General features: G+C 44.8%; 1 protein-coding gene across 1 annotated transcript in view; it reads right to left on the reverse strand.

Moving 5' to 3' along the window:
- Positions 1-21832: 21832 nt before the first annotated feature.
- The window catches only part of LOC120987315 (phospholipase A2 inhibitor and Ly6/PLAUR domain-containing protein-like), a 69571-nt gene continuing 67957 nt past the window's right edge, over positions 21833-23446 (reverse strand). The window contains exon 6 of the mRNA XM_040415884.1: positions 21833-21935. Coding sequence (XP_040271818.1) covers positions 21833-21935 — 103 coding nt within the window. The remainder of the gene's footprint in view (positions 21936-23446) is intronic.

The raw sequence follows: 23446 nt of genomic DNA on the forward strand, positions 1-23446 counted from the left end.
CATTGCTTCTCCGCTTGGGACCTTACATAGTCCCTTTGACACATGTCTATATTGTCCCTCTTGATTGGCTGTGAGATTGACTGCATGCTGCTATGGTCAGGTCCGCCCACTCAGCGTCATGTGATCCTCATCTTCATCTTCCCTGCACTTTTATATGTAAATCCACCAAAACTTCGGTTTCCTTTAGAAGTACAATTTTTAAGAAATTTTTAACAAATTTGAGTTGCTTAAAATGAATTTGCGAATCTTTAGCCTCAACAAATCGGCCAGTTACAACCCCGAGGCGCAGTGGCGTTGTCTTAGTAGTCAGCCAAACATGATGGAAACTGAATTTTAAACAGTTTGACTGAAAGGAGAAGGGGGGAAGTGAATGATGAGGGTTGTGTCAGTACATGATGGTGGGCAGCAACACCTGACCTCTGCCCACCCTCCAGCTCCACCTCTTCACTGACATGTCTTACATATTTCTCCAGGCACATTAAGTATCAGCGCAATGGGCTGCGCCTCGAAAAATGTCTGCAAAGAAAATGGATTTTTGAGCTTTTTAGCGAAACCAAAATCATTGGAAGAAATAAAATGTACGAACGTGAGCAACGCTGAGCCATTGAGGATGGGTAAGTAAAAGAGATGCACTGCAATGTGAGAGATGGATGGATGGATAGATAGATATGAGATAGATAGATAGATAGATATGAAATAGAGAGATAGATATTAGATAGGTGGATGATAGATAGGTAGGTAGATAATAGATATAAGATAGATAGATAGATAGATAGATAGATAGATAGATAGATAGATAGATAGATATGAAATAGAGAGATAGATATTAGATAGGCGGATGATAGATAGGTAGGTAGATAATAGATATATGATAGATAGATAGATAGATAGATAGATAGATAGATAGATAGATAGATAGATAGATATTAGATAGGCTGTGTAACAGATGGTTGATGGATGCTCCTAGTGCTTCCTGAGGACTCCAAGCACTCCACTTGACACCGTAAGCACCGCCGAACCCGACAAACCGCCGCAGCTTGGTTGGGATCTCGTCATCTTCTACCCACCCTGGACCTACGACAAGGTTTCCAGGTTCCAGTGGGTGACCCTCTCTTCTTTCAGAGAGCGATGCAGGAACAAGCTCTTACAAGAGCTAGGGATTATACTCTGGAGACTATAATGAATCTATTATAGACTATAATCAATCCCCAGAGTGTAGTTCTCCAATCCCCCAAACATGAGCCCAGACTTCATGAAGGGTAGAACTTAATGAGGCTACATGCCAGCTTTTTATGCAGGTCTTCCAGCAAGGGACACTCCCCATTGGGACCTTGTGGAAGACTGAGACAGTTTTTACATAAACCAATCACATGCAGTAACAGGCAGAAAACACACACATGTGATACAATTCATCAACACAATGGGATAACGTAATCATTTACAGGCAGAAAGTAGCCATTTTTCCCTTTGTAGAATAATGAGCCGGGTGTGGGGGGGGGGGGGGGGGGTCTCCATAGTTCTGGGTCCATAGGAAGGAGGCTAGCCCTCAGGCCTCTCCAGCAGCCCCAGTGATGGTTCAGTCCGTCACAGGTGGATGATAGATAGATAGATAGATAGATAGATAGATAGATACTGTAAATATGAGATAGATAAATAGATATCTTCCTTAGTGTTGAGCGCGAATATTCGAATAGCGAATATTTATCGCGAATATCGCAACTTTGCTAATTCGTGAATATTTTGAATATAGTGCTATATATTCGCTATATCGAATATTCGTCATTTTTTTACATCTGAAAACATGATTCCTCCCTGCTTCTTTCTTGTGGGTCAATGAGTCATTGGCCCACAAGAATCTTAAGCAGGAAGGAATCATGTTTTCATATGGAAAAAAAATGACGAATATTCTAAAATCCGAATATATAGCAATATAGCGAATATATTCGTTATTTTTTTTAATGTGTACTGTTATTCCACTTCGGCATACTCCTCCCCCACAAGCATCCCCGTCACCATGGGAACGCCTGTGGGTTAGAAAATACCATCGGATCTGAGTTTTCCCTGAGATCGTGAAAACTCAGATCCGATGGTATATTCTCACCCACAGCCGTTCCCATGGTGATGGGACGCTTTTCGGGGAGGAGTATGCCAAAGTGGAATAACAGTACATATTGGGGAAAAAAAGACGCTATAACATCGTTTTTTAGAATATTCGGCATGTTCTAAAACAAGAATATATAGCAACATAGCGAATATTCGCTAAATACAAATATAGAGCAATTTAGCTAATATAGTGCCATAATCTTTTTTTGATAGTCTTATTTTTTTTTTCTCTTCTGAACTTCAGATTTGGAAAAAATGTACACTATTAAAGAAAATATATTATAGCACTATATTAGCTAAATTGCTCTGTATTTGCTCGAATATTCACTATATTGCTATATATTCTTGTTTTAGAATGTGACGAATATTTTTAAAACGAATATATAGCACTATATTTACTGCTATATATAATTTTTTGATCAACTTCGCATTACGCGATTTTAACAATTTAGATTAATCGCAATTGCGAAAATAATCTCGAATGCGAATATGGGACATGCCGCTCATCACTAATCTTCCTATAGTGTCAGCCTTCCTGAAAAAGTGGAGTCTCAGTGGTCTAGTGGATATATTATAGATGAGTGGCACAGAACTACCCCTTTAAAGATCTATTGGTTTGGACACATCCTAGGTAATGCTTTAATTACTTTTTTCTTGTGTTCTTCTAGGACATTTTCTGTGGTGCTTCTTCTGCCACGATTACAATGTCAAGAACTGTTCAGACCAGGCATACCTGTGCTCGCCCGAGCAGGACGTCTGTGTGTTTGAAAGAACAAGGAGCATATACAGTATAAGTTCTTCACATTTCCTTCCATAGAGCTTTTCTTCCTTCTTTCATATTTCCTTCCATAGATCTATCCTTCCTTCAAATTTCCTTCCATAGATCTTTCCCTCCTTCCTTCACCTTTCATTCCATAGATCTTTTCTTCCTTCCTTCACCTTTCCTTCTATAGATCTTTCCTTCCTTCTGTTTTCCTTCCATAGATATTTCCTTCAATAGATCTGTCTACAATAATTATTGAGAAGACAGCTTTCTCATTTTAAATTCTACATTGTTAATGAGTTTTCCATTCTGGAAAACTCTTTCTCTAAACGAGGAGCAATTGCTGATCTGCTGATTGACCTAATCATGGCCACTAAGTCTGCACCTAGCCATGGATTTTTCCTGCAGAGGCCACTGCAGGAGGAATGTGGTATTACATGGCACCTATACAAATGAAAGAGTGACCATATAATATGTGGTCATGATGAGTCTTCTGAGCAGTTTCTCACAGTGGCTCTCCCCTGAGGATATATAGAGCAGATAATACCTCTATACACTGGTTTATGTTGGCTTCTTTTTTTCCCCAGACAGTAGAGAAGAAGTAGAAATTACCAAACGATGCGGTAAATCCAATGAATGTAGCAGAGCTGGAAGCATAAGAAGCTCAACCAAGACTATCTACATGAATACCACCTGTTGTGACTATAACGTATGCCAGGCGCCAACACCAGACTGTGAGTGTCCCTTTACATTGGTCTTTTAGTCATTAGGGATTGGAGCCTACACATCGGAACAGTTGAGCAGGGCCCTCTATGGTGCCATTGTAGACATATTGATCAAGTCTAATGTTAGAAGTGGTGCTAATGGAGGGATTTGGACCTTCACTCTCAATAAGCGAAAGGTGGGAATAACTGGAAAGACTGTAGGGAAGTTGAGGAGAAATCCAGAATAAAAAAACCTCTGACCTATCATGGAAACTCATGAGAAGACTACATGGGTGGCATGACTGAGCCATACCCTAGAGGACTCTCAAAATTGTGAAACTTTGCTCATTGTGTACCAAAGGTGCCAAGTGCTCTGCAAAGCTTCTTCATTCTGGGAACTGGCAGGGCCCAAGAAAACGTTACTCCACCTTTCCATTCACTCCTATGAGACAGACAGAATGCTGTCTACATTAGTAACACAGAAGTGAAGTGAGTGTTGGACTGGTATGCACATTACCACTTAATTCAGAGAGAATTGGCTTGGGAGCCGTTCCTTCTTGTGAGCCCATGTAATTCGATATTTATCTATTCTGTGATAAATACTCTGGTGGGATAACCCCTTTAAGGTGGTTGTCCTATGGCCCGAATATAAAAAAAAATTCAAAAGCTTTCCCCCATCATGAGACTGTAATGTGAATTCAAAAGATTTGAGAATGTATAAGCTTACACAGGCTAAGTGAATAAATATATTTACTAAGTGTGATTAAATATAAGATAACACAGACAAATCACATACGGAATGATAAAAGTAAATAAGTATCACTAGCCTAAATATGGGGTAGGGATCTGGTTGGCCATGCTATAACACATGACAGTCTACCATGTTATAACACATGACCGACACCCCACAAGAGCTAGGGCAAATAAATACTTACATCTTACCTAGGATGAAGTTCTTAGTGGAGTCCCAACTAATTGTCAGTGCAGACCACAGTTATTCCCATCAGCCCCTCCTCCAGTGTGCATCACGTATGTCTCTGAGATCACTCAGAAATGTAGCCTTATCAGCACAATGGGGGATGGGTACGACATTACAAGGAATATCCCTACACAGAATACTAAAAGTAATATAAAAGAGACAAAATTAAAGGGGACAGAACCAATCAGTACTAAAAATTACCCTTACACTACAGAGACTTAAGGAGTTGTGCTGGGTTTTAATACTGATGACCTCTCCTTTGGACTGTCCAACTCCCAGCACCACCACAGATCAGCTGTTTGAAGAGGAAGGGGCTGCTTCCGCTGTGCATCGGAGCAGTGTAATTACAGGGCATTCACTTGAACGGGTCGTGCAGCAAGATGGCGCGCAGGTAATTCTGAAGAGGAGGTACCGCTCGCCCGAACAGCTGATCGGCAACCCCAATGCACAACCCCTTTAATTTCTATTGCAGGTTTTTTTTTTCTGATACCAGCCTTTAACCATTTCTTTTTCTTTTCATTGTCACATTTGAAACCCTCATCTTTTTGATTTTCCCCTCCTCTGTATTAGGGCTTGTTTTATTTGCAGGATGAATTGTATTGATCAGTGGTGCCATTTTGGGGTAGATATAACTTTTCTATTACATTTTATTAACTCTTTCTGAAGGGAAGAGCAGGATAAAAAAATAATTAAAAAAAAATTGCTTTTTTAACTTCTGAAATTTTTCATAGTTGACCCCGAAGTATAAATGACATATGTTGTCTTTATTTTGTGGTTCAGTACAATTACGGCTATGCCAAATATACAGAGGTTTTCTCGTGTTACTATATTTCCACAATTGTTTTGTTGCACCCTATATTCTGACACTCATAGCTTTTTATTGTTTTTTTTGCTGTAGCTGAGTGTGGGAGATTTTTTTCTTTGTGGAGTTTTCATTGTACTATTCTGGGGGGGGGGGCATGCAACTTTTTGCATTACATTCTTTTGGGGAAGCGAGGTGAACAAAAAAACAGCCCTCATGGGATAAATAATGTGTTACCGTAGTTTAACAGTACAGGTCGTTGTGGATGTGGTCATAACAATATTGCATGTTTTTTTTGTTGTTGTTGTTGCATAAAGTGATATTATTTTAACCACCTCCGGACCGCCTAACGCAGGATCGCGTTCCGGAGGTGGCAGCGCTGCGCACAGTCACGCATATACGCGTCATCTCGCGAGACGCGAGACTTCCTGTGAACGCGCGCACACAGGCGCGCGCGCTCACAGGATCGGAAGGTAAGCGAGTGGATCTCCAGCCTGCCAGCGGCGATCGTTCGCTGGCAGGCTGGAGATGTGTTTTTTTTAACCCCTAACAGGTATATTAGACGCTGTTTTGATAACAGCGTCTAATATACCTGCTACCTGGTCCTCTGGTGGTCCCCTTTGTTTGGATCGACCACCAGAGGACACAGGTAGCTCAGTAAAGTAGCACCAAGCACCACACTACACTACACCCCCCCTGTCACTTATTAACCCCTTATTAGCCCCTGATCACCCCTAATCACCCCTGATCACCCCATATAGACTCCCTGATCACCCCCCTGTCATTGATTACCCCCCTGTCATTGATCAACCCCCTGTAAAGCTCCATTCAGATGTCCGCATGATTTTTACGGATGCACTGATAGATGGATCGGATCCGCAAAACGCATCCGGACGTCTGAATGAAGCCTTACAGGGGCGTGATCAATGACTGTGGTGATCACCCCATATAGACTCCCTGATCACCCCCCTGTCATTGATTACCCCCCTGTAAAGCTCCATTCAGACGTCCGCATGATTTTTACGGATGCACTGATAGATGGATCGGATCCGCAAAACGCATCCGGACGTCTGAATGAAGCCTTACAGGGGCATGATCAATGACTGTGGTGATCACCCCATATAGACTCCCTGATCACCCCCCTGTCATTGATCACCCCCCTGTCATTGATTACCCCCCTGTAAAGCTCCATTCAGACGTCCGCATGATTTTTACGGATGCACTGATAGATGGATCGGATCCGCAAAACGCATCCGGACGTCTGAATGAAGCCTTACAGGGGCATGATCAATGACTGTGGTGATCACCCCATATAGACTCCCTGATCACCCCCCTGTCATTGATCACCCCCCTGTAAAGCTCCATTCAGATGTCCGCATGATTTTTACGGATGCACTGATAGATGGATCGGATCCGCAAAACGCATCCGGACGTCTGAATGAAGCCTTACACGGGCATGATCAATGACTGTGGTTATCACCCCATATAGACTCCCTGATCACCCCCCTGTCATTGATTACCCACCCCCCTGTCATTGATCACCCCCCTGTCATTGATCACCCCTCTGTCATTGATCACCCCCCCTGTCATTGATCACCCCCCTGTCATTGATCACCCCCCCTGTCATTGATCACCCCCCCTGTCATTGATAACCCCCCTGTCATTGATCACCCCCCTGTCATTGATCACCGCCCCTGTCATTGATCACCCCCCTGTCATTGATCACCCCCCTGTCATTGATCACCCCCCTGTCATTGATCACCCCTCTGTAAGGCTCCATTCAGATATTTTTTTGGCCCAAGTTAGCGGAATTTTTTTTTTTTTTTCTTACAAAGTCTCATATTCCACTAACTTGTGTCAAAAAATAAAATCTCACATGAACTCACCATACCCCTCACGGAATCCAAATGCGTAAAATTTTTTAGACATTTATATTCCAGACTTCTTCTCACGCTTTAGGGCCCCTAGAATGCCAGGGCAGTATAAATACCCCACATGTGACCCCATTTCGGAAAGAAGACACCCCCAGGTATTCCGTGAGGGGCATATTGAGTCCATGAAAGATTGAAATTTTTGTCCCAAGTTAGCGGAACGGGAGACTTTGTGAGAAAAAAATAAAAAATATCAATTTCCGCTAACTTGTGCCAAAAAAAAAAAAATTCTATGAACTCGCCATGCCCCTCATTGAATACCTTGGGGTGTCTTCTTTCCAAAATGGGGTCACATGTGGGGTATTTATACTGCCCTGGCATTCTAGGGGCCCCAAAGCGTGAGAAGAAGTCTGGTATCCAAATGTCTAAAAATGCCCTCCTAAAAGGAATTTGGGCACCTTTGCGCATCTAGGCTGCAAAAAAGTGTCACACATCTGGTATCTCTGTATTCAGGAGAAGTTGAGGAATGTGTTTTGGGGTGTCATTTTACATATACCCATGCTGGGTGAGAGAAATATCTTGGTCAAATGCCAACTTTGTATAAAAAAATGGGAAAAGTTGTCTTTTGCCAAGATATTTCTCTCACCCAGCATGGGTATATGTAAAATGACACCCCAAAACACATTCCCCAACGTCTCCTGAATACGGCGATACCACATGTGTGACACTTTTTTGCAGCCTAGGTGGGCAAAGGGGCCCATATTCCAAAGAGCACCTTTAGGATTTCACAGGTCATTTACCTACTTACCACACATTAGGGCCCCTGGAAAATGCCAGGGCAGTATAACTACCCCACAAGTGACCCCATTTTGGAAAGAAGACACCCCAAGGTATTCCGTGAGGGGCATGGCGAGTTCCTAGAATTTTTTATTTTTTGTCACAAGTTAGTGGAAAATGCATATTTTTTTTTTTTTTTTTTTTTCATACAAAGTCTCATATTCCACTAACTTGTGACAAAAAATAAAAAGTTCCATGAACTCACTATGCCCATCAGCGAATACCTTGGGGTCTCTTCTTTCCAAAATGGGGTCACTTGTGGGGTAGTTATACTGCCCTGGCATTCTAGGGGCCCAAATGTGTGGTAAGGAGTTTGAAATCAAATTCTGTAAAAAATGACCTGTGAAATCCGAAAGGTGCTCTTTGGAATATGGGCCCCTTTGCCCACCTAGGCTGCAAAAAAGTGTCACACATCTGGTATCTCCGTAATCGGGAGAAGTTGGGGAATGTGTTTTGGGGTGTCATTTTACATATACCCATGCTGGGTGAGAGAAATATCTTGGCAAAAGACAACTTTTCCCATTTTTTTATACAAAGTTGGCATTCGACCAAGATATTTATCTCACCCAGCATGGGTATATGTAAAAAGACACCCCAAAACACATTCCTCAACTTCTCCTGAATACAGAGATACCAGATGTGTGACACTTTTTTGCAGCCTAGGTGGGCAAAGGGGCCCATATTCCAAAGAGCACCTTTCGGATTTCACAGGTCATTTACCTACTTACCACACATTTGGGCCCCTAGAATGCCAGGGCAGTATAACTACCCCACAAGTGACCCCATTTTGGAAAGAAGAGACCCCAAGGTATTCGCTGATGGGCATAGTGAGTTCATGGAAGTTTTTATTTTTTGTCACAAGTTTGTGGAATATGAGACTTTGTATGAAAAAAAAAAAAAAAAAAAATCATCATTTTCCACTAACTTGTGACAAAAAATAAAAAATTCTAGGAACTCGCCATGCCCCTCACGGAATACCTTGGGGTGTCTTCTTTCCAAAATGGGGTCACTTGTGGGGTAGTTATACTGCCCTGGCATTCTAGGGGCCCAAATGTGTGGTAAGGAGTTTGAAATCAAATTCAGGAAAAAATGAGGAGTGAAATCCGAAAGGTGCTCTTTGGAATATGGCCCCTTTGCCCACCTAGGCTGCAAAAAAGTGTCACACATCTGGTATCTCCGTACTCAGGAGAAGTTGAGGAATGTGTTTTGGGGTGTCATTTTACATATACCCATGCTGGGTGAGATAAATATCTTGGTCAAATGACAACTTTGTATAAAAAAATGGGAAAAGTTGTCTTTTGCCAAGATATTTCTCTCACCCAGCATGGGTATATATAAAATGACACCCCAAAACACATTCCCCACCTTCTCCTGAGTACGGAGATACCAGATGTGTGACACTTTTTTGCAGCCTAGGTGGGCAAAGGGGCCCATATTCCAAAGAGCACCTTTCGGATTTCACAGGTCATTTTTTACTGAATTTGATTTCAAACTCCTTACCACACATTTGGGCCCCTAGAATGCCAGGGCAGTATAAATACCCCACAAGTGACCCCATTTTGGAAAGAAGAGACCCCAAGGTATTCGCTGATGGGCATAGTGAGTTCATGGAACTTTTTATTTTTTGTCACAAGTTAGTGGAATATGAGACTTTGTAAGAAAAAAAAAAAAAAAAATCATCATTTTCCGCTAACTTGTGACAAAAAATAAAAAGTTCTATGAACTCACTATGCCCATCAGCGAATACCTTAGGGTGTCTACTTTCAGAAATGGGGTCATTTGTGGGGTGTTTGTACTGTCTGGGCATTGTAGAACCTCAGGAAACATGACAGGTGCTCAGAAAGTCAGAGCGGCTTCAAAAAGCGGAAATTCACATTTTTGTACCATAGTTTGTAAACGCTATAACTTTTACCCAAACCATTTTTTTTTTACCCAAACATTTTTTTTTTATCAAAGACATGTAGAACTATAAATTTAGAGCAAAATTTCTATATGGATCTCGTTTTTTTTTGCAAAATTTTACAACTGAAAGTGAAAAATGTCATTTTTTTGCAAAAAATTCGTTAAATTTCGATTAATAACAAAAAAAGTAAAAATGTCATCAGCAATGAAATACCACCAAATGAAAGCTCTATTAGTGAGAAGAAAAGGAGGTAAAATTCATTTGGGTGGTAAGTTGCATGACCGAGCAATAAACGGTGAAAGTAGTGTAGGTCAGAAGTGTAAAAAGTGGCCTGGTCTTTCAGGGTGTTTAAGCACTGGGGGCTGAGGTGGTTAAAGGTAAAAATCAGATTTTTTTTTTCTCTTTTCCCAGTAGAGGACTGGATCATGCAATCTTCTGATATAATACACTGTACTACTTCTGCATTGCAGTGTATTATGACTGTCAGCCTAATGCTGACAGTCCTCCTCTTAGGCCCAGCAGGGCCAAAGGCCTTTATTAGGCTTCCAACGGTCATGACAACCCATTAATACCATGAGATGGTTGTCACACACCTGGCATTGCAGCAGGATTTCAGCTGCTGCTGAATGCGCCGGCTCAGCTCCAGAACCGGCCCCAATCAATGTGATGTCAGTGTATGACAGGTCGAACTAACTGCCCGCTGGTGGGAAAGCATTAAATTAGGAATAATAGCCACCCTTAAAAGAGGAATTGGGAATTTAAAGGAGAACTCCACTTATTACATAATAATGCAGTGATTGCCCCATGTGGAAGACCACTATTGCTCGGGCATAGAATATAAAGATCTTATGTTTCTTTTAAGTAAGAGGGACCGTACATCATTTTACAGTAGAATGCCGTTTTCTGAAGCCTCCCTCATCTGGGCGGAGCCTGGTGGTCACATGAATGTGTGCACTGTGCACGTGAAACCTAAATCCTGTCTAAGGGGGTGGAGTCAGAGCCATAGCTGGAGGTCAAGGAGGTAACAAATCTGTGTGCAAAAATATTCCTGTACTTGTTCTAGGGGTGTGAATATTTCAGTTCATTCGGTCTTCTCTCTCTCCTTCTCAGTGCCCTCAGCCAGCATTGAGGAGAATGGACTCACCTGCCCGACTTGCTTTGTCCCAAACTCAGATCGTTGTCTTGGGCGAAGCGGCTTGAAATGCGCCGGAAACGAGCAACGCTGCATCCACTACATGAAGACCGAGGTGCAAGGTACGTGCTGCCCTCTATCAGGCCCCAAAGCTAAATCTGCACTCCGCACCGGACTACCATCCGCATGCGTTATATAGAGTCTTCAGATGGACAAGTGATCCCCCCTCCTTAGCCAAACCAATAGGTACTGTAAGGGATCGCTCTCTCTCCGTGGTCGGCACCAGACGTCTCATCAAACAGCTGAAACGGGGCTTTATTTGTCACACCGCTCATCACACTTCCAAGTTTGGCGTCACTCGGCACAATGAAGTCGCAGCCTCACCTCACAATGTGTTACATCAATGCAAAACAACCAACCCTTGCCCGGCTCGGCGCTCACTATACAGAGGTCTCCCTAACTCACCTCTAGGTCACTGTTCACACTGCAGTATTAGCCTCCTAGCTGTGACCAGTGCAACCCGCCAGTCCTCCTGGTGGAAGCAGCGAAATACCTTGGGGGTATGGTCCAGCAGTCCTCCTGAGGCCTCTTGCACACAAACGTATGGCTTTTTGCGGTCCGTTTTTCACCGATCCGTTGTTCAGTTTTTTGTTTCCGTTGTGTTTCCGTTTCTGTTACGTTTCCGTTCCGTAGTTCCGCAAAAAATCTCTGTATGGTTTCTGTATGCGATCATTAATGTCATGTGTTTTAACAGTAGACACATGGGCAAAGTGGGCATAGATCCTCAAAAAACGGAAGACAGACGGATGTGTTCCGTATCCATTCCGTATTTTTTTGCGGACCCATTGACTTGAATGGAGCCACGGATCGTTATTTGTGGGCAAGGTTCTATCTTTCAGCGGAACGGATATACAGAAATACGGAAACGGAATGCATACGGAGTACATTCCTGCAAACGGAATCCGCAAAAAAGGAATGGAAACGGAAAAAAAAATACGTTTGTGTGCAAAAGGCCTAGGAGTGTTTTATCCCCAAGTGATTATCGCACCTGACCTCACCTCAGACTCGGTGATCGTGGGGAAATCATAACATAGGTTCCTGCACCGTTCTAGGAGACACGTATCTTCCGTCTTCATATATGAGGCCGGTCACTGCCTCACAGTACATGATGCAAAGTGTGGCCCTTGGATTAGGATGAACCACGTGGTCGTGTGGCTGCGCAGTGTGGACAGGGATTTGGATGTGCAACAAGTAGGGAAAAGTAAATCACAGAAAAAACACACAAAACATCCTGCACAATATGATAGTAAATATGCGGATGTGCACGGCTACATTTATAAGTAGGTTTAGCATAGGACCTACCTGAACTGAGACAACCTTGGCGCTAGGTAGGTGGGCACAGGTGTGTTTTGATCAAAATGTATCGGCTAAGTGTCTCCGATTTTATTACTGGAGTGAGGGCTTAGTCCATATGTTATGTTTGCATCTATTACAAGTAGGGAAAAGTGTCAAAGAGTTTATAATGTGGATTGTAACAAGGTAGAGAAAATACAAAGTGAAGTCATGGGCTGGAAACAATGTAACAAGGAACTGAAATGACAATATGATCTTTAAAAAGGCAAGAAATAAAAAGTAAGGTCATCATGAAGGTAATATGGATTGAAATTATATTATTCTTCAGGGTTTAGTGAGTGCAGCTCTGGAGTATGATACAGGATGTAACTCAGGATCAGTACAGGATAAGTAATGTATGTGCACAGTGACTGCACCAGCAGAATAGTGAGTGCAGCTCTGGGGTATAATACAGGATGTAACTCAGGATCAGTACAGGATAAGTAATGTATGTGCACAGTGACTGCACCAGCAGAATAGTGAGTGCAGCTCTGGGGTATAATACAGGATGTAACTCAGGATCAGTACAGGATAAGTAATGTATGTACACAGTGACTGCACCAGCAGAATAGTGAGTGCAGCTCTGGAGTATAATACAGGATGTAACTCAGGATCAGTACAGGATAAGTAATGTATGTACACAGTGACTGCACCAGCAGAATAGTGAGTGCAGCTCTGGAGTATAATACAGGATGTAACTCAGGATCAGTACAGGATAAGTAATGTATGTACCCAGTGACTGCACCAGCAGATTAGTGAGTGCAGCTCTGGGGTATAATACAGGATGTAACTCAGGATCAGTACAGGATAAGTAATGTATGTACACAGTGACTGCACCAGCAGATTAGTGAGTGCAGCTCTGGAGTATAATACAGGATGTAACTCAGGATCAGTACAGGATAAGTAATGTATGTACACAGTGACTGCACCAGCAGAATAGTGAGTGCAGCTCTGGAGTATAATACAAGATGTAACTCAGGATCAGTACAGGATAAGTAATGTATGTACACAATGACTGCACCAGCAGAATAGTGAGTGCAGCTCTGGAGTATAATACAGGATGTAACTCAGGATCAGTACAGGATAAGTAACGTATGTACACAGTGACTGCACCAGCAGAATAGTGAGTGCAGCTCTGGAGTATAATACAGGATGTAACTCAGGATCAGTACAGGATAAGTAATGTATGTATACAGTGACTGCACCAGCAGAATAGTAAGTACAGCTCTGGAGTATAATACAGGATGTAACTTAGGATCAGTACAGGATAAGTAATGTCTGTACACAGTGACTGCACCAGCAGAATAGTGAGTGCAGCTCTGGAGTATAATACAGGATGTAACTCAGGATCAGGACAGGATAAGTAATGTATGTACACAGTGACTGCACCAGCAGAATAGTGAGTACAGCTCTGGAGTATAATACAGGATGTAACTCAGGATCAGTACAGGATAAGTAATGTATGTACACAGTGACTGCACCAGCAGAATAGTGAGTACAGCTCTGGGGTATAATACAGGATGTAGCTCAGGATCGGTACAGGATAAGTAAGTTATGTACACAGTGACTGCACCAGCAGAATAGTGAGTACAGCTCTGGGGTATAATACAGGATGTAGCTCAGGATCAGTACAGGATAAGTAATGTATGTACACAGTGACTCCACCAGCAGAATAGTGAGTGCAGCTCTGGAGTATAATACAGGATGTAACTCAGGATCAGTACAGGATAAGTAATGTATGTACACAGTGACTGCACCAGCAGAATAGAGAGTGCAGCTCTGAAGTGCAGTACATAGTATAAGTAATGAAATAGATGTCAACAGCGATTGATTGTTTTATTAACATAGTAACAGTTTATAAGGTGAAAAAAAGACATCGGCCCATCCGATCCATCCAATTAAATGATTAAAAATTATTATTAAATTATTAAAATATTAAAATGTATTAATATTAAAATTACTTTTTTACTTGTCTTTTTCTTGCACCTGATTTCCTCCAGAGATTTCCACTGTGACAGAAAGCTTACATGGCTGCACCACCAATGAGATCTGTGAAGCTGGATCCGGCATGTACCCCCCAGTAGGACGTTACTACAAATCCACAAAGATTGAAGTAATGTGCAGCAGGGCGGTGGGGTGGAGCGCTCCTCTCTGCACTGTCCTGCTCTCTGTCACAGTCATTGTCCTGTCGCTCGTCAGACCTTCATAACTCCGCCTCTTCTCTCTTCATATTGACTATTTCATCCTTTTTTGCTGCAGCCACTAGAGCGCAGAAAAGCCAATTGTACGTACAAGGAATATTCACTGTTAGCAAAATGAAAACCTAACCCTACAGGAAAATGTAAGAGGGCCCACCCTGCAGCCCCCTGGATGTCTCGGGCACAGGAGGGCGGCTGGTGGGGAAGGTGCCAGAAATCTCCTCTCCAACATTATTATTATTTTGGATTAATGTGAACTCTTTGAAGTGTCCGGCCGCCCTCACCCCCTACATCCCTATTCTCTATGTCTATAACGGCACCGTAGATTAGGGGGGTCTGTAGAGTTATATTTCAGGTGGAGTTAAAGGGGTTTATGAGATTAATATTTAGGGTCTGCTTTTTATCGTCAGAAACAGCGCCACTTTTGTCTACAGGTCATGTCTGGCGTTACAGCTCAGCTCCATTGTGGTGAGTGAGGGAGAGCTGTAATGACAGACCCAGACTATGGACAAGAGTTGCGCTATTTCTGGTAAATAGCTGTTAAATTCTGTTTTCCCCTAATCTTGTACTGTTCCTTTAAAAATCAGAGACATCGAAGAATATACAATAATTTCCAATAAGTTCAGCTTTTGAGTTAGAAAGCGGAGTTCAATGGGTGGGGTATTGGGGACAGGATACAAAATTAGGAGACGTTGGGTGAGAAATGCTTATTTTAATAAAGACCTCCTCCTGTAATTGAAAGGACCTAGAGCTCCAGTCTGTGGTCCAGTTCTTGACCTCTTACTCCTCTCCTTGGTTTCCAGGAGCAGAACCGCTAATATCTATATTCTCATAATGTCTTCTCATGGAAGTGAGATCATTCCTTCTTTTCTTTTAGAATTATTGCAGAAAATTCTAAATAAAAGTCTGCCTTTTGAAAAAGGATTGTCTCTTGTAATCTTATTGTTGTCTGTCCGGGCATGCGTCTCGGAGACGCCTCAGACCTACAGCTACAGCCGTGTGACCCGTAAGGGAATCTGAAAAGGTGAGTAACTGATGGCGGATTAATTGATTAGTTCATACCAACTCTCCTGGAACATCCAGGAGACTCTTGAAAATGAGGTGACGTCCCAGACTCCTGGTAAGCAGCCCTCCATGCTTATCGACAATGTGTGTCGCCAGCCAAAGCGCATTAGGAAGCGGGGCGATAGGTGAGATGTGGGCAGAGCGGTAAATGGAAAGGTGGTTGGGGCATAGCCTAGTACAAGGGGCGTGCCACCCCAGTCCTGGATTCAAATATTGAAGTGTCAGAAGAAAGTCGCAGATGTGTATGACCCCCTCTCCATTTATTCTATGCCTGGATGTGGTGGGCAGCTTACCAGGTGAGATGTGGGTACGTGACCTTCATTCTGGAGATAAGTCCATGTTCCGGAGGTGAGCTGCATCTATCAGACTCGTATGACATACCTTGTGGATATGCTGTAATTTTGGGAGGATGCCCAAACATATGCTTTGGTCAGGTTTGAACCCAGTACCCCAGCGCTGCAGCACAACAAGCTAGGAGCCCTAAAAAATCTGTAGAGACAACAATACAAAACCGTCTGTGAGTTATGAAGCCCGGAAAGATGGGTGGTTATGCATGTATTGAGGTCAGTAGAAGCCTGGAAAGATGGGTGGCTGTGGATATAGTGAGGTAAGTAGAAGCCTGGACAGATGGGCGGCTGTAGATGTAGTGAGGTGAGTAGAAGCCTGGACAGAGGGGCAGCTGTAGATGTAGTGAGGTCAGTAGAAGCCTGGATAGAGGGACGGCTGTGGATGTAGTGAGGTGAGTAGTAGCCTGGACAGAGGGGCGGCTGTGGATGTAGTGAGGTGAGTAGTAGCCTGGACAGAGGGGCGGCTGTAGATGAAGTGAGGTGAGTAGTAGCCTGGACAGAGGGGCGGCTGTGGATGTAGTGAGATAAGTAGTAGCCTGGACAGAGGGGCGGCTGTGGATGTAGTGAGGTGAGTAGTAGCCTGGACAGAGGGGTGGGTGTAGTGAGGTGAGTAGAAGCCTGGACAGAGGGGCGGCTGTGGATGTAGTGAGGTGAGTAGAAGCCTGGACAGAGGGGCGGCTGTGGATGTAGTGAGGTGAGTAGAAGCCTGGACAGAGGGGCGGCTGTAGATGTAGTGAGGTGAGTAGAAGCCTGGACAGAGGGGCAGCTGTGGATGTAGTGAGGTCAGTAGAAGCCTGGATAGAGGGACGGCTGTGGATGTAGTGAGGTGAGTAGTAGCCTGGACAGAGGGGCGGCTGTGGATGTAGTGAGGTGAGTAGTAGCCTGGACAGAGGGGCGGCTGTAGATGTAGTGAGGTGAGTAGTAGCCTGGACAGAGGGGCGGCTGTGGATGTAGTGAGATAAGTAGTAGCCTGGACAGAGGGGCGGCTGTGGATGTAGTGAGGTGAGTAGTAGCCTGGACAGAGGGGTGGCTGTGGGTGTAGTGAGGTGAGTAGTAGCCTGGACAGAGGGGCGGCTGTGGATGTAGTGAGGTGAGTAGAAGCCTGGACAGAGGGGCGGCTGTGGATGTAGTGAGGTGAGTAGAAGCCTGGACAGAGGGGCGGCTGTGGATGTAGTGAGGTGAGTAGTAGCCTGGACAGAGGGGCGGCTGTGGATGTAGTGAGGTGAGTAGAAGCCTGGACAGAGGGGCTGCTGTGGATGTAGTGAGGTGAGTAGAAGCCTGGACAGAGGGGCGGCTGTGGATGTAGTGAGGTGAGTAGAAGCCTGGACAGAGGGGCTGCTGTGGATGTAGTGAGGTGAGTAGAAGTCTGGACAGAATAGCGGCTGTGGATGTAGTGAGGTGAGAAGAAGTCTGGACAGAGGGGCGGCTGTGGATGTAGTGAGGTGAGTAGAAGTCTGGACAGAATAGCGGCTGTGGATGTAGTGAGGTAAGTAGTAGCCTGGACAGAGGGGCGGCTGTGGATGTAGTGAGGTAAGTATAAGCCTGGACAGAGGGGCGGCTGTGGATGTAGTGAGGTGAGTAGTAGCCTGGACAGAGGGGTGGCTGTGGATGTAGTGAGGTCAGTAGAAGTCTGGACGGAGGGGCGGCTGTGGATGTAGTGAGGTGAGTAGAAGCCTGGACAGAGGGGCGGCTGTGGATGTAGTGAGGTCAGTAGAAGCCTGGACAGAGGGGCGGCTGTGGATGTAGTGAGGTAAGTAGTAGCCTGGACAGAGGGGCGGCTGTGGATGTAGTGAGGTAAGTATAAGCCTGGACAGAGGGGCGGCTGTGGATGTAGTGAGGTGAGTAGAAGCCTGGATAGAGGGACGGCTCTGGATGTAGTGAGGTGAGTAGTAGCCTGGACAGAGGGGCGGCTGTGGATGTAGTGAGGTGAGTAGTAGCCTGGACAGAGGGGCGGCTGTAGATGTAGTGAGGTGAGTAGTAGCCTGGACAGAGGGGCGGCTGTGGATGTAGTGAGATAAGTAGTAGCCTGGACAGAGGGGCGGCTGTGGATGTAGTGAGGTGAGTAGTAGCCTGGACAGAGGGGTGGCTGTGGGTGTAGTGAGGTGAGTAGTAGCCTGGACAGAGGGGCGGCTGTGGATGTAGTGAGGTGAGTAGAAGCCTGGACAGAGGGGCGGCTGTGGATGTAGTGAGGTGAGTAGTAGCCTGGACAGAGGGGCGGCTGTGGATGTAGTGAGGTGAGTAGAAGCCTGGACAGAGGGGCTGCTGTGGATGTAGTGAGGTGAGTAGAAGCCTGGACAGAGGGGCGGCTGTGGATGTAGTGAGGTGAGTAGAAGCCTGGACAGAGGGGCTGCTGTGGATGTAGTGAGGTGAGTAGAAGTCTGGACAGAATAGCGGCTGTGGATGTAGTGAGGTGAGAAGAAGTCTGGACAGAGGGGCGGCTGTGGATGTAGTGAGGTAAGTAGTAGCCTGGACAGAGGGGCGGCTGTGGATGTAGTGAGGTCAGTAGAAGCCTGGACAGAGGGGCGGCTGTGGATGTAGTGAGGTGAGTAGAAGCCTGGACAGAGGGGCGGCTGTGGATGTAGTGAGGTCAGTAGAAGCCTGGACAGAGGGGCGGCTGTGGATGTAGTGTTTCGGGATTTTGCAAAGGCTTTTGATCATGTCCCTCATAGACGTTTAATAGGTAAAGTAAGGTCTATAGGCTTGGAAAGTATACAGTAGTTTGTAATTGGATTGAAAACTGGCTGAAGGACCGTGTCCAGAGAGTGGTGGTCAATGATTCCTATTCAGAATGGTCCCGGGTTATAAGTGGTGACCCCGAGGTTCAGTGCTGGGTCCTCTCTAATTAATGAGCAACAATGGCGTACGAAGCTAGGGTTGTTGCCACCTTTCCTTCAAGCCAAACCTGAACACTTTAGCACCTCGCAGCAATATACACTATGCACATATTTTGTAATGAAATAATATTGTAGGTAATCACAAGGTATCACAATACATACGGAGTTAATCACAACTTTCCAAATTTTGTACTTAAAAAATACAATATTTGTGCTTTGACGGACTCTTTATATAGGAAATGTTATTACGTATACAAAAGGCATGTTTTATGTGCAATACTAACAAGTGCCATGCCCCCCCCCCCCCCCTTTTCAATTAATATTTTTTATTAAATACTTGTTTTAATTACCTTTTTTAGAAGTTCAGAGGTCCAGGTGTGTGGAGAAGGACGGCAGTCACGGCGATGGTTGCAGAGGTCGACTCCCAGACGAAAAGAAGTAGAAACTGCTCCACGCGCAGGCTGCCGGAGAATGATTTCTCCCACGCTCCCTCTCTCTCTCTCTCTCTCTCTGATGTCACTTCCTCTCACTAGCAGAGAGAAGGAAGGAGGGAGTGCCTGAAGACAGCGCCGCCCTGCGATAGCATCACTCACAGCTCATCGTCGCGCCGGCAGTGACAGCTGATCGTCCGCTGACTGACACCTCATCGCCGGCCGCTCACGGTCACCACTCGCCGCTGCTCACCGCCCGCCGCCGCTCACTGCCAGCTGTCAGGTGAGCAAGTCTGCAGTTTGAAATTAATCCTGTGCCCGGGTCTGAGAAAGGCTTGTACCCGGGCACAGGATTACAAACCCAGACTGTCCGGGTCATTCCCGTACCGGTGGCAACCCTAGGTGTAGCTAGAAATGACTGGCTGCCCCCCACCCCTCCAGCAACTTTTTTGCAACCCCCTCTTCCCGTGCAACCTACACTCCAGTGGCTAATCAAGATTGCTCTCTCAGACTGGGCCCGGAAGCCGTTCCGTCCATTTCCTACACATATACAGTACAGACCAAAAGTTTGGACACACCTTCTCATTCAAAGAGTTTTCTTTATTTTCATGACTATGAAGGCATCAAAACTATGAATTAACACATGTGGAAATATATACATAACAAACAAGTGTGAAACAACTGAAAATATGTCATATTCTAGGTTCTTCAAAGTAGCCACCTTTTGCTTTGATTACTGCTTTGCACACTCTTGGCATTCTCTTGATGAGCTTCAAGAGGTAGTCCCCTGAAATGGTTTTCACTTCACAGGTGTGCCCTGTCAGGTTTAATAAGTGGGATTTCTTGCCTTATAAATGGGGTTGGGACCATCAGTTCCGTTGAGGAGAAGTCAGGTGGATACACAGCTGATAGTCCTACTGAATAGACTGTTAGAATTGGTATGATGGCAAGAAAAAAGCAGCTAAGTAAAGAAAAACGAGTGGCCATCATTACTTTAAGAAATGAAGGTCAGTCAGTCAGCCGAAAAATTGGGAAAACTTTGAAAGTAAGGGCTATTTGACCATGAAGGAGAGTGATGGGGTGCTGCGCCAGATGACCTGGCCTCCACAGTCACCGGATCTGAACCCAATCGAGATGGTTTGGGGTGAGCTGGACCGCAGAGTGAAGGCAAAAGGGCCAACAAGTGCTAAGCATCTCTGGGAACTTCTTCAAGACTGTTGGAAGACCATTTCAGGGGACTACCTCTTGAAGCTCATCAAGAGAATGCCAAGAGTGTGCAAAGCAGTAATCAAAGCAAAAGGTGGCTACTTTGAAGAACCTAGAATATGACATATTTTCAGTTGTTTCACACTTGTTTGTTATGTATATAATTCCACATGTGTTAATTCATAGTTTTGATGCCTTCATAGTCATGAAAATAAAGAAAACTCTTTGAATGAGAAGCTGTGTCCAAACTTTTGGTCTGTACTGTATACTTTATAGATCTGTTTCTATTTTTGCAGAGACCAAGCTTTATAATAACGTGCAGGTCTATGGCAGATGTCCAAAAACTACAAGCTGACTTAGACACTTTAGTGACTGTGGGGGGAACAATGACCATCCTTCAGTGGGTCCAGGACATTGTGGATCCAGTCCTACTGCCCTTTTTTGACTGGGAAGACATGGTGTTCCAACAAGATAATGCTGCCACACACTGCCCACACTAAACATCGTGCTCTTCAGGGTCTCCAGCAGCTCCCCATCTCCATATCTCTCCGCCATCCACAATATCTGGGACTGTATGGGACAAAGGATTTCCCATGTACAGCAGCCGACAACCACCTTGTCTGAACTATGACTCCAAGATGGAAGAGCTGGGAATGACCACAGGAGATTGACCGGCATCTGTATGATCACTACCATGCCAGCAAACTGAGATGCCACCCAGTGACTTCAACATGTACCCTGCTGCAGAAGCCATAAAAAAGGGGCACCAGCCTGGTTGTGCATTATTTACCAAGCCCCACTAGCGGTTTATACTGCATTGGTCAATCGCATTTAGTTTTCCAGGTCATCTTTTCTTATTTTCCTCTGGTGTATAAGTTTGCGCTCTACGGCATCATGCACACGGCCATGGTTTTAGACCAAATCCAAGCCGTATTTTTTGCGAGTTGGATGTGGACCCATTCACTCGATTCAATGGGGCTGCAAAAGATGCAGATAGCGCCCCATGTTCTGTCTGCATAAGGACAATAGGACAGTTCAATTATCGCCTGGACGTTCTGTTCCACAAAATGTTGAACGCACATGGCCGGTATCCGTGTTTTGCAAATCCACAATTTGCAGACCCGCAAAACAGGCTACGGTGGTGTTCATGAACCCTAAGGCGGGAGCTACATGATGAGCACAACCACGTATCACGGTATCAGCCATGGAAAGGACTGGGATTGCAGCGCTACTCACAAGTTCGCTGCGATCACGACCCCAAAATCTCAAAAATGTGCGGTTGCCACAGACTTACGAGTCACGCTTTCTAAGTCTGCACTGCTACACTGTGACACGTGGTTGTACCTGAGGTCTCCTTGTAGTCCCAGCCTGATGGGCACAAGGTTAGAAGGTTTGACAAGTCACAACCGAATCCTGCAACACGCCGCTTTTCCATTACTGCCCCCCGGGTGCACAAAATCCTTTATTTGTAACTCACGAAGCAGGATCTCCGAGGCAAGGAACAAAGAACATTCCTGCTTCTAATATTACATCAGAGGTGCAGATATCCACAGCCCGGGTCTGTAATTAGTCACCTGTAATTATCTCTAAGTGTCACAGGGCGAGCACCTGCCTCATTCTATGGGAGCGTGCCCCAAACTCGCCAGAGACCTTGTGTGACTGATCTGTTTGTCATCTGAAGGATCATTTCCACTAATTGTAAGAGGTTGTTGTACTCTATGTACCGTCCATGTTATTTTATTCGGGTTAGGAATATAATCAAGAGCAGAAAAAAGTAAAGATTCTCATATTAATATATTTACATATGTAGTGTACGGGGACTGTAATGCCCGTCACTACAGAAGGGTCACTTGTGTGCTGTCGTCCCCCCCTTATTTATGGGGAAGTTGGTATAAGTTATCTTTATAAACTGTAATGCTATGTATTTCCCTGTTACTGTGAAACTGGCATGTACAGGCCTGCTAGGGGTGTCATTCCAGCTCTTAGTCACTAGAGGGAGCTAGGGAGCCCTAGGTTATATAAGGCCCAGTCAGGGAAAGGAGAGTCAGTCTAGTCTAAAGTCAGTCTACAGCAGTTGGAGTTTAGACTATGTCAGAGTCAAGTCCAGGCCTGAAGCCTGCAGACCAGGAGAGGGTATTGCTGTCCCTGTAACCGGGTTCCAGATTCAAAGAGAAGGTTCCCCTCCTGAGTTCACCTATGCAGAAGCAGGAACACCTCAGTTAAAGAGCCTGAGGAAGCTGAGAGAGAGACAGAGGCAAAGTCAAGAAAAGCAAGAGGTACTCAAGACAACAGAGGAGGTACTTGATAAAGATAAAACCAAGGATATACGCCAGAGCTAGGGTATTGGGCCTTGGAGAAGATTTTCTATGTTCCAGGATCAGTCAGGAATAGTGTGCAAGCTGCCTGTACTGCAAGTCCTGTGTTTAACACTCTGAAGTCACCTTGCTATACATATATTGCCTGCATCAACTGTATTGAACATCAACTGTCTGCAAAGGAACTGCGTTTCCGTTAATGTCCCTATATGATGACTACTAAAGTTTGAGTTCTGCTTTAACATCACGTGGTTCCTCAATTATTCCTGCTATCAGCAAACGGCGTGCCACCGTTTAATTGGCACTGGCGTCACGAACATTACCTATCATCACCTGCCCTTGCAGAGAGTCAGCTGTCTCAGGTTAGTGTCACGATTGCACTACAACACCCAGGAACATTTCTACACCTAACTTGAGTACGCTGCACCTCTCTTTTGGCGTCACGAACAGGATGCGCACGCTTTCCAGTGCAAGAAGCGTGAACTTTGTGCCTTATACAGTTGCCCTGTGACCAAAGTGACAAATTGCCTGTTTTATTAAAGTGAACTTTGTGGACTGAAAAAC

Source organism: Bufo bufo, chromosome 1 (genome assembly GCF_905171765.1).
Source record: "Bufo bufo chromosome 1, aBufBuf1.1, whole genome shotgun sequence".
NCBI lineage: Eukaryota > Metazoa > Chordata > Amphibia > Anura > Bufonidae > Bufo > Bufo bufo.